The 15,650-nt window shown below is 54.0% G+C and overlaps 1 protein-coding gene across 1 annotated transcript in view; it reads right to left on the minus strand.

Annotated features, from left to right (window-relative positions):
- Nucleotides 1–15,650, minus strand: part of KAZN (kazrin, periplakin interacting protein) — a 62,400-nt gene that overhangs the window by 5,558 nt on the left and 41,192 nt on the right. Inside the window, exon 2 of the mRNA XM_084300359.1 lies at nt 3,760–3,951. Coding sequence (XP_084156485.1) covers nt 3,760–3,951 — 192 coding nt within the window. The remainder of the gene's footprint in view (nt 1–3,759; nt 3,952–15,650) is intronic.

A 15,650-nucleotide genomic window follows, 5' to 3' on the forward strand; every position in this document is an offset into this window, starting at 1 on the left:
TGATTTACCCGACCCCACGAGCAGCATTTTCAGCCCCCAAAAATACGAAAGCTCCCCAGAGCAGGGCTGGCTTCTTCCCCGGGCAGGGCAATTCCCTCCAGCATCCCCCTCCAGCCTAACAGCGCTCCTCCGAGCAGCTTCGCTCCCATATTTGAGGGCTCAAAACTTCACAGAAACGGGAAATTTCCCCAAAACCAGGCAGGCAAAAGAAGGGGCTGGCGAGATGCCTGCAGACCAAACCCCTCTGGTTTCGAGCTCTTCACCACTCCACCACACCCATCCGTGTGTATTTCATTTTCTCAAGGAAAATGAGAGGCTCTTAGAAAAGTTTAGGTCAGATTTGCACTCTCTGAAGCTGAAGGTGACAAAAGGCTCCCACCAAAGTTAATTAACCGGCCGGTACCCACAGCACACAGCCTGCTTCCACTCCTGGGGGCACTCGGAGTCCTTAAAGGTTTATGGGAAACTCTTCAACTCCTGCACCCACCAACAAAACCAAGAAAACAATAAAAAACATTCAGAAGTATTACAAGGAGACAAATACGTGGTCTCTCGAGGTTTGATATTCGCTGGGCAGAGCTAACCTGAAGCCCCGTGGGTGCTCGCCGTGGGTGTCCTGCTGCTCCTGCCCTGCCCCTCCAAAAGCAACGGGGAAAAAGAGATGGAAAAGGTTTCTGGTCGAACACCTCTCTGCTGGGGTCTGCCAAGCTGCACCGGCACAGCGAGTGTGCCCAAGGACAGCTCCACACCCGTTTCAGATCGTATTTGAGAGATTTGCTAAAATAAACTCTTTTATTTTCCACTCACATTAGCACTGCTCGCCCTCCTCCAGAGCCGATGAGCTCCTAAGCTTAAAAAAAGATTTATCGGGCGTTTGAGAACTTCATTCCCAGCGCAGCTGATAGGAAATTAATCGAAAGAGGCAGGAGAAAAATAGAAAGTTATGCAAAAGCCAGCCGGGCTGCCAGCAGCTCCGTACCTCCTCGGCAAACGAGCCCGGCTCATTACGCAGGGCGGCCCCAAGGGGATCGATTGGGCTTTCACAACACATCCCCTGGTCGTGCAGGCATCACATTTTTGGGCAGAGCCCATCCAGCCAAAAATCCCACCCCTGTCACCCTCTGAGTGCAGCTTGGTGCCTGCAGCTTGTCCCTCTGATGCCCAACCTGCCCGGCACGGCACGGCCAAAATTGACGCGGCTGCGATGGTGCCGCCACCCTGCGGGTCCCTTTCTGGCCTCTTTGGATGGAAATTAGCCAACGCCTGCTAAAAAGAGACGTTTCCCCTCCTAAAATGATGGTTGTTAAGAAATAGCGCCTTCCCTTTCAACGTTAAAATTCTGATCTTGGATGGAGAGACGACGAGCCGGGTGGTGGTGGCATCACCTCGCCCAGGTTTGCTTGGGGAGTCTTCAGCTGATGATTGGGGTTTGGTACCTCGGGAACGTGGTAATGGAGGAAAAAATGAGCAGCCCTGCACAGGAGGGACACGCAACGCCATCCTGTCGCGTTAACATTCACTTCATTTCTCCTGTTTCCCCATCCCGACCGTGAAATTCAATGTTGTCACCGTGACCAAGCCATAAAATCGGGCAACCCCGCGCAGGGCTGGCAGCGCCGCCCCTCGCTCCGGAATGAAATTTGGGCTCACAGCACCTCCAGGGACCCCATCCCCAATTTCTTTGCTACCTCTCCAAAGGAGCACATGGTGGGGTTTTGCAGCAGCTCTGTGCCACCAGGGGACAGGGCTTGGAGCCACCGGCACGGGACGGAGGCCACCAGGCTGAGAACCCCCCGTGGAGGGGACGCTGTGCCGGGTTTGTGCCGGTTCATGTTGCTGGAGGAGGAGAGGAGGACGTGACGCAGCACGAGAGGATTTCTTCTTGGACATCAGGAAAAAAAAAAAGGTGCAAGCGATGGAATTAGCCCAGAGGAAGGAGCGATAAAACAAAACCCCGGTCTGAGCCGCTCCAGCACATCCTGTGCCACGTCAGACCCAGCCCGTCCTGCGCCTATAAATACAGATCTGCTCCCTGCAGGAAGGGCTCGGTGCTGGGGGGACGCGTCTCAGCACCAAGGTGGCTTCATCCAGTCCTCTCCACGGCGAAACCAAACCCTTGTGGAGACGCTGGAGGGCTGCAGGAGGCTGGAGCCTCCCCTTCCCTCCTGCCGCCTGCCCGGCACTTCCCGGCGCGCCGCCAGCCGCCGGCACGGATTTCCCTATCGCTTCCCCGGCACTTCCCTGCTAGTGACACAGCCACCCGGGAGGAGGCTGTGGCCTCAGAGGCCCTCTGCCTGGATCCTGAGCCACGGAGAAGCCTGGAGAGGTTTAGCAGCAGCTCCTGAACCCGCAGCCATCAGTTCCCCAGTCGGCGACGCCGGCGGATGCGTTTTTTTGGAGTTTCTGCCCTTTTTTTCCCTTCCGTTTCTCGCCGCGTTTCTCTCCACGGGAAGGAAATCAAGTTTCTGCTCAGCTCGTGGGGACGGATCCAGCACCAGCAGCTTCTCCAAGCAAGGGGGAAGCTTTCCAGTGTGTGAGGGGAGGGAAGCAGCAGTGGTTTAAAACCACTTCTTGTTCCACCGCCGAGTCCCCCTCATCCCACCCATCCCACCTGCAGGAAGTCCTGGAAAACAAATCCCAGCAGGCCAGTAAAAGCCCAATAAAAATATATATATATTCCTTAAACACCCCTGATTCTCAAGCCAATCTCATCTTTTTTTCTGCACTGTCCTCTGCAGAAGCGTGTACAACCCTCTTAAATGACTTTTTTTTTTTTTTTCCAAACAGTCTTGAATCCATCCTGCTTTTGCATATTTTTGCATTTATCAGCACTTCTGCCTGGACCGAGGCTCCTCTAATGAAGATTTTTTTCCCCGAGTGTGGTGTTCAAAACCCAGAGCATTTCCTGCTGCTGGAGACTGAGCCAGCGGAGTGGGGGAAAGCTCCTTGCTCACGCACACCCGGCAGCACTTTGCATTTTCATTTTTTTGTGCAGAACTATCAGTCCTCCAAGACTTCAGATTTCTCTGCCCTGACATCTGATTTTGCATGGACAGTGGAAAAAAACCTGCCTGGTCAAACAGCAAGAAACATCTCCAAGCCCCGTAACACAGGAGAAATTTCTAAAAAGGGCCAATTCCTTTATTTGCACATCCCCAAAGAGCAATGTCACTAGAAAGCAGAGGGACCAGGGGTGATTCCCAGCCCCTCAAATCCCATTCCCAGCCCCAGCCCCGTGCAGTGCCCCCACGCTGGGTCCCACATCACCCTGCCTGTACTCCTTTCCAGTTTATTCAGCAGAAAGAGGATTTCTGGGGAGGAAAACCTGCGCTGTGAGGTTTTGCCCTGCACAACCCATCACTGGGGTGCGCAGCGAACTCTCCCCGCGGGAGGACGCACGAAGCACGCGTGCATCACCAGGAGCCCTGCTGCTCCCCTCCTAAAGGGTCCAAGGACCTCAAATCTGACCCAAGCCCATCCCGCAACATTTTCCAGCTGCATTTCAGCTTGGTTTTCCTCTACATTTAGCAGCAGAGCTTTGCAATGCCACGAGCACTGCGTGCTCCCTATTCCCCAACCCGCTGCCCTCGCCGGTGGGGCAGCGCGAGGATGCTCAGGGAGCACCCCTTGTATCCAACACCCCCCCTTGCACCACCTCACCCAAACACCAGGGATGCCTTCTCCTTTCCTCATTAACTCGTGGTGATGCTCTGGGGTTCCAAGACATCTGGAAAAAAGCCCCGTTGGGGCAGCCCTTACCCTGCAGAGCCTCCTTGGCGCGCGCCAGCTCCTGCTCCTTCTGTGCCAGCTGCACCTTGAGCTCGGTGGCCGAGAGCACCTCGGGGGACTTGGTGCCGTGCGTCTCCTCCAGGTCTTTCGACAGCATCTCCTTCATTTGCCGGAGCAGGTGGACCTCCTCCTGCAGCTGGGCCACCTCTTCTCGCAGCAGCGCTGGGGGAGAGGGAAAACAACGCCGGCACGTCAGCGCCGCCCGCTCAGGACCCAGTCATGGGTAGCAGCAACAAGTCACACTACACAGCAATACACAGCAGCACAGAGTGGGAAATAAGTTACTTAACAAGAGGTCAGAGGATGATTTAGGTTGGAAAAGACCTCCGAGATCATCAGTCCAACCGTCCAAGCAACAATAAATAGTAAGAAAAATCAAGAAGTTTTTCCCCATCCAAACCGCCTGAAAAACCTGAAATCCAGGTAATTCCCGAGGTGCACCAAAATGTTCAGAGCACAGAAGCAGGAGCCACTGGAGCTGCTGTCTCACAGGGACGGGTGCTTGGGTGGCCAAGGAGCTCTGCAGCATTGCGCTGTGCTCGGGATGCGTTTAGGAAAACCCAACACCTGCTCTGGGGCTGGGTAGGTGAAGGCGCTGCTTCCACGCGATGCTCCCCAGATTTACACCCAGCAAAGCAGCTGCTCTTGTGAGCACCTCGGCACGTCCCAGCCCGCATTCAGGTGCTTTTCTCTCACCTCCAAGCTGTACCCACAGCCCCCTTTTCCCCTTCCCATCCTCTCCCTGGCCCACTGGAGCCAGACGTTGCCATCCAAACCCATTCGCTTCGAGCACACGAGCAGCCTGCCTGTGCTTTTCCTCGTCCTGTTGCTCCACCACCTTCTTTGAAAAAGAAAATTAACTTGACTTGTCCCTCCACATAAGCAAAAAGAACTCCCCTGGGTGAACCAACTACCAGCAATAGCGTAAATGGCCATTTCTGCCTGTTAGCGTGCTTGGGGCCGGTGCTTCTGAATAACTGCACCGTGGCTCCCCAAACCATGGCAGCAGCCTGAAACCCAAAGCCTGTGCTAAAAAGAAACCCCAGCATGCATGTTACAGGTCCTGGGGAAAAAAAAGAATTAGAGTATAAATATTATATATATATAAATATAAAAACTTGTATCAATCTAAAAAAAATAAATTGATGTTCTCTCTGCACTCAGCTGTGTTTCGGTCCTTTCCATGCCACCTCTCAGCCACTCTGGCACAAAATCTATTTATTTTATTATTATATTTTTTTTAGTTTATTTCTAGCAGAAATGCACTAAGTGACCCCTACCTGTGTGGCTGCTTCCCACCCTCCTGAAAGGTGGAGGAAAAACTGGAGGAAAAACCCAAATTGCCCAGGGCCAGGGCTGGGGCGAGCCCCTGGGACTGCTGCACCCCGATGTGGTGCCCGGGTCCCTTCGGTGCCCGAGCCAGCAGCTGCTCTGGAAAGGCATAAAATCTGGTTTGCATACTTGAAATGCTTCCCTTATGAAAACTGGCAAGGCCTCATTCTGTAAATTATTTAGCAATAAAGTCACTAACGAGGAACATTCGAGCTCCGGGCTGGGGATTTCATTAAAGTCCAAAGTGCTTTCTTGAAATCCTTGCAAAAAGCTTGAATAAATACGCGTCCGAGGAGCTTGGCTCAGCTCTGCCCATGTTCCCGTTTCCCAGGGGGCTGGAGAAATCCTGAGTTTTGGCCTCCGGCGTGCAGGAAACCGGGGAAAACGCGAGGGGCAGGGCCCGGACTGGGGGCGCGCAGGGTGTGCTCCAGGGGTGTGTTTCTGAGACCGTGCCACCGAGCGCCTTCGTTGCACGTCGGCGGGCGAGGACAGGCACGGAGGGGACAGGACACAGGAGCAGGATGCACGTGGGTGCTGGCGAGGATCTGCAGCAAGCCGCTCGCCTCCCCAAAATCCCCCCCAAATCCCATTTTGCTTGCACAACCAACCCTGCAGCCTTGCCGCCCTGGGCACGAGGCTCGCTCAGGCAACCCCACAAACCCACCGATCGCCTTTAATTCCTTTTTTCCCTCCCCTGATTCATTTTCACCTTCGGTTTGGCTTTTTTCTTGTCCTGGGAGCCACGGTTGGCAGTTCCCTGGCAAATGATTAACCGCAGAGCAGGGCGCGCAGGGCAGGGCAGGGAGCGCACCGCGGCCACCTTGGGTCCCCCCCGCGCCGTAATTCCCAACTCGGGTTGCTTCGGTGCCCAAGACATCCTCACGCGACCACAGCCCCGCAGACAGAGGTGAAAACTTTTGCAGAAATTCAAGTTAAGACCCACAACCAGCTGCAGGGCCAACGAGTGCAACAAATGCACGAGACCGAACCCGTGGAGCACACGTGGGCTTCACTGAGCTGCTCTCGTGCACGCCGCGTAACTTCCCTTGCTTTTTGATTTTATTTGGAAGCTATTTTATCGATTTTCTAACTTCTTAAAAACTTTAAAAAATATATTTTACTGTTAAAGAGCTGATTTTTCTACAGAGCTGCACAGTTGGATTGGTTTGAGGGAACGAGCCTGAACCGCGGTGAGGACATTTCACGACAGACACCAGCTCTGTATTACTAATATATACCCATGGGGAGAAGCACAGCCCAAAAATCCATGTTTCGAGGGGAAAAATCCCAACATCTCGCTCTGCTCAAACAGCACCAGACACGCCAGGAGCTGCTCCAACCCCTGGAGAAGTTTTGTCCTCCTCCCTGCCTCTGGGGGATGCCTCTGCTGCTGAAGCCAGAGACGGGTTTAAAGGCAATAACCCGCCACGCTGATCCCAGAAAGGTTTTTAAAGTTTTTTTTTGGGGAAAGAAGCCGGAATTTCATGTAGGGAACGTAGGCTATAGCATGCCCTCCTCTCATCAAGTCTCCTTAGGAAAATGCTTAAGGAAAAAAATATAGAGTGCACTAAGAGAGTGACTAGGTGTGAGGGATGCTGCAGCTCGGGGTTAGGAGAGGACAAAGCAGGACCTCGAGGCCTCAGCACCTAAAGCAACACCACGGGCCCCAAAAGGTGCTGCTTGCTGGCAGTGCTGAGCGACCTCCTTGGGAAATCCCAATAACGGGGAAAATAAGGCCAAAAATTATTGGGAACCTTGACTCAGCCCCTACACCCCTGCAGCCCTGGGAGGATTCTGGAATTGTGCAAAAATGACCTAAAAAAACAAAATCCACAGCTCCAGCCCCAGCCCCGCCGCTGCTAGCGCAAAGCCGTGGTTGCTCTTTTAACCCAAACCCGCTCATATTCAACCCAAAGGTGCTCGGGTTTTGGTGGTGGGGCTCGCAGCGACGCTCGAGTCCCCACAGCATCTGCAAGGTGGATTTGGGGTGCCGGCAGCCCCCAGGCACAAATCCCACCCCTTGCAAAAGTCCTTGTGCAAAAAGCTGCCGCAACACACTTTCCTCTGCCTTTTTTTCTCGTTTTTTGCCTTCTCCTTCTTTTGCTTTCAGCCTTTTTTTTTTAATTTTTTGGGGTGGTTTTGTGCCCTGCCTCCTAACGGGGCGCTGCAGTAACCGGCGGGAGCTCCCCTCCTCCAGCCCCGAAGCTTTCAGAGCTGCCACAAACGGGCAGCTTGTGAAATTAATGCAATTTAGACATTTCCCAGCCTAATTGATGAAAACTACCATTCACACCGAAATAATTGCCTGTTAATTATATTTTAGTTGATAGCATTAAACTTCCATGACACTGCCGGATCCTACATCCTTTATGCTTTGAGCACTGATTAGCGTTAACAGACAATGTAAATAATAGATTTTTTTTCCCTGAATTATTATTACTTTTTCTAATTTTTCGAAGCATCTGCATCGAATACCTCCGTACAGCATTCGGAGCTGAGCTTTCCCCTCCAGCTCCTGCAAATCCCATCTCTGGCTGCTCTGGAGCGGATCCCCAGGCCAGGGAACCTTTTCCTGGCCCCGTACCAGGCACCAATTTCAGAACATCCACTTAGAAGATTTTTTTCCCCGTGTAACTCAGCCGACACCACCGCTACACGCACGCCTTTGCCATCAGAGGGCATCTATTAAAAAGGACTGCAATCGGTTTTCTTGCAGTGGGGTTTACGGTGGCGCGGTTCCTACCTCAGGCAGGAGCTGCTTTTTTACCATTTTTGCCATTTTCACCATTTTTCACCCTCAGGTCCATGCCCACGGAGGGCACGGGGTGAAACTCGGCCCCTCCTGCCACCCGCACAGCCCCGGCCCGGGGGTTTTATATTTGTGTGTGTATACAATAAACTTATAAAAACATCTCTCCATACAGACACACACATCTGTTTCCTAGGACACAGGGATCACAGGCTAAAGAGCAATATTAGACAAAAAATTAGGATTTAAGCCCCAACCAAGCACCCCACCAGTCCGGAGAGCTGAGCAGCTCTGCTTTGGAGCTGCATTTTTGGGTACCTGAGCCAGGTTCACCCCTAACCCTCCAGGCACCACGGGGACCGGCAGCGTTCCCCCTCTCGGTGCATCCCAACGGGCAGTAAATTGGGGGAGAACCTACCCACGGAGTTACCAGGCACCCCTAAACCTCCCCAAAATATCTTTGTCAGGGGGAGGAGAAGGCTGAGCGCCTCGGGACGAGCTGAAATCCCGACACACACAGGGCTGGGAGGGGAAGGCGGGGGGGTTTGGGGGCAGCGGGGCCGTGACCTCGGTGGCACCGCGGTGACACCCTGTAAGCGTCCGCGCGCCCCGCAGGGCGTGCATGCGGGCGGCTTTTTGTTCCTTCCGCACGCGGAAAAAATGAATAACAAAACATATTTTTGAAAAAAAATTATAAAAAAAAATGAAGTTAAAAGTAAGTTGGAGCTCCTCCCTCCTTACCCACGGGGGCCAGGCCGGGACGCATCCTGCCCCGCGCGTCCCCGCCGCCCGCTGCCGCCGTCCCTCGCCGTGGCCGTGGAGATGCGCCGGGGGCCACCGCCGCTGCCCGCTCCTCCTGCTCCGACTTCATGGCGCCCGCTGCCCCGTCGCCACCGCCGCCGCCACCGCCTCCCCGCCGCGGCTCCCGGCCCTGATGTCACGCCGGAGGAGTGGCCTGGCCCGGGAGTGAACCGCCAGGAACCGAAAGGCGGCGGAAACAATCCCCGCAGCCGGCCGGCCTGGGGAAACTGAGGCACGTGGAGGCAGCGCCTTCCTCGCCTCCACACCCCGTGCCACCCCGCTGTGACCCCGTGTCCTTCATGCACCCTCAAAGTGGAGCTTCTCCCTCTGCTCACCCACGTTCCCGGAGGGATGCGGGGCAGGTAGAGGCACCCCGGGGTGCTCCCGGTGCCCGGCTCCTCGCTGCAGGTTGGGAATGTTTTGGGGACAGCGCTGCCGCACGTGGCGCCCTTCCCTTGGCTCTGCCAAAAAATTGCACAAAGGCTGCAAAAGAAACCTGGCTGCGGGGAAACCGAGGCACAACCCCGAGGGGCAGCCTCGTGATGGGTGCGAGTGGTCGGACAAAAAACACCCGGACCACGGGGGTGAAAGGCAGCCGGGACCCCCCCCCGGGGGCTGCATTTCCCCGGCCATTTGATGCCGTGTGAAGCCAGCAGTGCGAGGACAAGCGGGCGCTGCCGGCAGGTGACAGGGGATGGAGCAAGGTGCAGGGGGATGTCCCCAGGCCAGGGTGTGTCCCGAGTCCCCGAGCACCCAGGAGCGGGTGCTCCACACCCAGGGAGCCCGTGAGTAAGCCAGGAGGAAGGTTCGGGCTCGGCCAAGCCCCGTTCCTCACCCGCAGCACCCGCAGTGCTTCGAGCGATGCCACCAGTGGAAAAAGTCACGAAACCGGGCACAAGCTGGCAGTTTGGGCTCAATTTCTCTCAGAGAGGCTGCTTCAAATTTACGCTCAGCCCAGGAACACGGTGCAGGGGCTGCAGGACACTGGATGGCATCCCCTGCACGCGGCCACCCTGTGGGCATTCCCTCCTTGCCCTGCCACGACCCTTGCAGCTGGCAAGGCGATGGGAAACCCAAAGCCAAACCTCGCCGAGTGAAGAGTTTCTGCAAAGATCCCCCCTGCGTGGCTGCGGGGTGCTGCTGCCTTCGCTGCATCCCCGTCTCCCCGGGCAGCTGCTGCGGGAGGGGAGGAAGCAGCAGCCGGAGGCTGGATTTTTGTCCATTGAGTCACTTCCCGCAGATTCCAGGCGAGGGGCCGGGCTCTTTCTCCCCATGTCCAGCGGGGAAAAATCGCTGCGTGCCCTGTGCGACCTCCACGAGCCCCGTGCCTCCAGCCTCCAACCTCCAGGAGCCTCCAGCCTCCACGTGCCCCCAGCTTTCCCAGTTGGAGGTCCACCAGTGTTCGAGCCATGCCGGGGTGCAGGAGCAAGCCACCCTTGGGAGACCACCACCACATCTCCCAATTCCTTCAAGGCTAAGCCAAATCTCCCTCTTTCCCCCCAAAAAAAAAACACCTCCAACAGAAGCAGGGGCAACAAGCTGGGGTCACAAAGTGCTTCAAGGCCAGCACCGGCACCCCAAAAAGCGCTGATCTCACCGAAACACCCGACAGCAGCTGGCGGATAATGAAACCCAGGCTCAGCATGTGGATCTAGGTAGGGCTGGCACGGGAAAACCCAGCTCCGGTTTCGGTTTCTCTTCCCGTTGGATTACGCCGTCATAAAAAAATGCATCGAGGAGATGTTGCAAAACAGAGCAGCTTTCTCTTTTTTTTTTTTTTTTTTCTCCCTGCCAACTTTTAGCCAAGACCTCGATAATCAATAAACGTTCATTTTCCCCTTCTTAAAAATAACATCATCCAGGGAGGACAAATGGGTGCTGACTCCCAAGGATGCTCTGATTTGGTGCCTCAAAGTTTGATTTCCTCAATTCATCACACTTTTTTCTTTTTGTTTTTCCTTTTTTTTTTATCATCAGAATGATGGTTGCTGTCACAGAATTTTATGCCTAACGACTTCTGGCGTCCTTAGGATGTTTTCATTCAGATGCTAAAACGCTGTAATGAGAGCGAGATAATGGCCCGCAAAAATAAAATGATACAGATCAAAATAGACGGGATTTGGTTAAAAAAAAAGAAAACAAATAGAAATTATCCATCCTAATTAGCAATCAGACAGTAAGCAGGGGAAAAAATAAAAATGATGCACTCTTGGGAATTTATCTTGCATGTTTTTTGAGCCGTGGATGTGGGCAGGACGTCACCGCCCCACGGGGACACACTGTGCTGCATCAGCATGCTGCGTTTGTGCTTGGCACTCACTTTGGGGCAACTCTATTGAGTTTTCAGTATTTGCTTCTGTAATGGAGATTCTTACCAACCTGTGGCCTCCAGGCTGGCAAAAAGTTCATCCCAGCTTTGCAACAAACTTTGCACCAGCTGCAGGGAGCGAAATGCGGGTTCTCCGGCAGCCCTGAAGCCCTCGGATTTGTTATTTTCCTTTTAAAAATAAATGCTGGGGGGGGGGGAAGCACACTTAACATAGATTCAGCGTTATTCTGGGCTTTCCATTATTCATCAAACCTTGCCCTGCGCCGTGCTGCAGCGCATACATTTCCATACGTGATGACAACGAAATCGCACGGCTCCTGCAAAGCCGCGATAAAGCGTCCGCTCCGGCGGCTGCAGCAGCATGCTCGACGGGCCGCCGCTAATTAGCAGAGCGTAATTAAGTTCCTGTACATCGAGGTGCTGCCACACGGCAGCTCCCCAGCTCCTGTGAGTATCTGCTGGAGTTTGGGAGCTCCTCGCCCATTTCTCAGACGGGCACACTGCTGCCCGTGCACGGCCAGCGGCCCCTACGGCACAGGGCAGGGGACCGGCCGCACGCTGGGGACTAGCAGATGGGGACACCCACCCCGAGAGGTTAATAATGTCCAGGTATGCAAAAAACGTGCTCCCGTTCCCAAAATCACCTGGCTGATTTGCATCCTCGGTCGCATGTGCGATTTTAATAGCGCTGAAGGTGGGCAGCACGACCTCAACTGCCTACCTCAACTTCAGGCGCTGTCTTTACGCCCCAGATGCTGCTGCCTTTTTAAAAACTGTTTGTATTTTTCAAAGCAACCCTTCAGCTTCAGCCCCTACACCACCAGCCCCTACGATTTGGGGTGAGGCACAGTGGTTGGGTGCGGAGCTGGACGCGTGCATCAGGCCAGCACCATCCCCTGCCCCCAGCAGGGCTGCGAGGCACAAAACCAGCAGCAACTCCAGTCCGGGTTGGCTCAGGGCAGTGTTTAACTGGGAGCCACGCACCTGTGAACCATTTCGATGCTTTGTAGGAACAACACAGGATGCAAACGTAGATTCACATGTGCAGCTCGCAAGCAAGGAGTCGTGCAGTCTGTACGTCTGTAACAAAATCCCCAAACTAACCTTAAAAGAGGTAAATTAATCCGAAGTTCAAGGAAAATTCTCCTCTCTGGGACAGAATAAAACAAAACGCCTTGGCAGCGGGCAGACCTGTAGCACCCAAGTGCAGCAGGCACTCGTCCCGTTCCTTACCCACGGAATATTTACAAATCAATCAAAGGCAATTCATCAGCTGGAGGAAGACACAGGTTAACGAAGAAAAGCAATTAGCTGGCAGCACGCAGACAGGGCTCCTCCGGGGAGGAACCGCTGTGGCTGGAGCCTCCCCTGCAAAGCCTCTTAGCTCCACTGAAAAACTAAATTTCCAAGGGGCGACCTGAATAATTAAAAGCAAGTGTTAATGGCTCGGGCAAACAGCTTTGGCAAAGCCACTGCATTGAGCAGCACGGCCACAACAGCACCTGCGAGAGAAGCAGGGGACCGAGGGGCTGCATCCTGCACCCCGGGTGGTGATGGAGCCAGGGCGCACCGAGCTGGCGATGCTGGTGCTGCTTTTTCCATCCCAGTCCTTCCACCCCAAAGGGGAAAACCCAGAGGATTGGCAGTGCTCCCTTTCCTACCCATTTCATGGCCATGGAAGGTGCCAAACCTGGGGTTTCGTGCGGCTGAGCAGGACCAGCACCACCCCAACAGCGATGCCGAGAGCCGGGGGCAATTTGGCCACAGTTTGCCCAAGGTTACCCTGAGTGCCACCGCATTGCTCGGGCCAAGCTGCTCTTTCAGAAGCACCTCACCACGTCACCAGGTCGGGGCCGAAGCCCAGGAGGATGTCATAGAGGGACAGGAGACATCTCCCCTCCTTGCCCACCGCCCTGCAAGGCGGGGAGTTAACCTTCAAGGAAAAGCTCCCATCCATTTAGTACCGGCCCTGACCGCCAGGCTGGGGGCAGAACAATTCTTTGAGGACAACACAGAAGAGAGAAAAACGACTGCACTGCAGCACGGAGAGCACAGCACCTGGCACCACGGCTCCAAAAAGAGCTGAACGACGGAGCAGCGAGGAAAAGCCAAGGGAAAAGCACCACACAGCACAATGCTTCCAGGGCCAACGTCAACGTAACAGCCTGGCTCTCCTCTGGATGCTTTTGAAGTTTTATTTTTAACCCTTCTCCATGTTGCATTAGCTGGAAGTCTTCATGCTTAAAGGCGGAGACGGCGTCAGGCACAAACATCTGGGCACCTTCCAAGTGCACTTCATGGACACCCCTCCCGGTCCAGCCCTGAAGACTTCATTCTCAAAAGCACCATGATAAAACCCCTAAAGAAAGAGCCCCGTTTCTATAAACTTTTTCCCCATTTGCCTGAAAAACTGAAGCTGAAAGACCTTCCCAGCACCCGAGGGGTGAGGGAAGGAGGGGTGCTCAACCCATTTGGGCATCTCCGGTGGTTTTCCTGCTTGTTATCCCTGAACCTGCATCTGGAACTGAATCTGGGGCACTTGGGGTGCTTTTGCCTGCCCTTCCTCCAAAATCTGAGTGATTCACCCCCGGGTGCCAAGCGGCCACCCCTGGATCTTCCATAGGGACAGAGCACTACAGAGGTGTTTTATCACGGTTTGCAGAGCTCCAGTGCTGCGCCTCCTTCTGCAGCCTAACTCAGGCGAGGACACAAAACTGCAGGGAAATGCAACATTTCCCCCAATTCTGGACCCCATATGGCCGGACAATGCTGGCTTACCCCCTGTTTAAGATCCCTTTGCATGGGATGGAGCAATCATTGCCAAGGGGCACGCGTAAATCCTGCCCTCGCTGGCACAGCCGAGCAGCACCGCTGGTGAGAGCACACAAGGGAGAAGGAGAAACAGCGAGAAGGTTCCTGGGACAGGATGTGCAGCAAGAGGAGCTGCCAGCCTGTGTCACTGCAGCACAACCCTGCGGCGCTGGCTGGGTTTGGGGTCTTCTTCTATCCCCTCCCGAGCTTCAATTTGAAGTCAACCCCTGAGAAGCCCAGCTTTCAGCTCAAAGGTTCACACTTGTCAGTACTGAAGAGAGTTCTCCATGCTCCCCCTCAAAGCAAAGCATCGGGATTTTGGCTCCTGGCTCCACCTCCCCTCTTCCCAAACCATTTTTGACCAGCTAGGGTTGGAAACCGAGGCCAGCGATGAGCAGCCCTAGGAGAAAGGAGCCCAAGAAGCACTCAAGAAGCACTCGTATCAACTCAAACATGACCAAGGATAATAATTGAAGCCTGTGTTCCTGACGCATTACTCGAGCAAAGAAAATATAAATAAAAATAAAATTTTCCTGCTATTTCCTTGCAGAAAGCTTCACCTCGTGCACCTGCCTTCGCATCGCCCTCGGCAGCCTGCTCCCGGGCACCTCCCCAGCACCAATATTGTTGTACCGGGGAGACGAGGCCAAGAACAACAGAAACAGCCAACACAACGCGGGGATTTGGGAGGAAAAATCAACAAACGGGAGAATGCAATGCATCCGACTCGGCGCAGGCAGGATCGGGCTCATTTATTATTTCTTTATAAGCACATCGATGCGACGGGCACTGGGGCTCTGCAAGGGAGCCGCGCTGCTCCGAAATGCTAAAAAAGCCCTTTTACATGTATTTATTTTTATTATTTTTGGGGGAGTTAGATTCACCCTCGCGCCGCAGTCCCTGCGGGATTACAAATATTTGATGCCATCTGAAAGGAAAACAAAACCGTCCCGAAATGACAACTGAGAAGGAAACAATCTGGGCTTCGCCGGGGAAGTTTTAACCTCCAAAATCTGTCTCGAAATTCCGGGTGCGATTTCTGCAGGCGAGGGAGGAGGGAAACACAACACAAACGGTGCCTGCTTCTGTGTCAGAGTGGCAATTTTAGACGGAATTTTAAAAATAGCATCGCTCCATTAGAGTTAATGCTATTCAGATTGAAAGTGCAAAGACAAGTGATGAGCCCGGGTGGATCCCTGACAATAATCAAATCCCTGAAGGCACTGATAGCGGGGGCTGCCTGCAGCCCTTGGTTCGCTTTTATTGGGGAAAAAAAGAGGAGCAAGGAGTCACCAAGGAGCCTCCTTAACAAGGCAGCCTGCCCAGTGCATCCAGTCCAAGAAGCTCAGCGAGCTCAGAGCAGACCCTTGGTGAGCTCTGCACTGAGCTTACGAATTAAAAGAGAACAAAAATAACAAGTTTTCCAAAAAGAAGTCACTTGAAAGCCCCCCGGTGGCTGTGTTGCACAGAAATCTGCATTTTCTCCCCCAAACAAAGGGCTCTGGCACCCACGGTCCCAAACTCACCCGCTCCTGTGCCACCAAGGGGTCACACACAGACACCTCGTGTTCCTCCCCATGCCCCGTTTCGTTACCTTTTTAAGCACCTGCGCCCAGGTATCGCTAGGTTTTACATCCATTCAAGGGCTTTGTAGCAGGATCCGCAGCCACGTGTCCGTAAAACTCTCAATTAAACACCCAAAACACTTTTTTCTATATTCTGGTTAAAGGCAGCTGCGTAACGGTGCCACGGCAGAGGTCCTCAATGTCCCCAACAGCCCTGGTGAACCACAGGGTCTGTTTCCATGCAAATGTGAATTAAAAACCTATATTTTAGATA

Source organism: Netta rufina, assembly GCF_964035555.1.
Source record: "Netta rufina genome assembly, chromosome: 22".
NCBI classification, from domain to species: domain Eukaryota; kingdom Metazoa; phylum Chordata; class Aves; order Anseriformes; family Anatidae; genus Netta; species Netta rufina.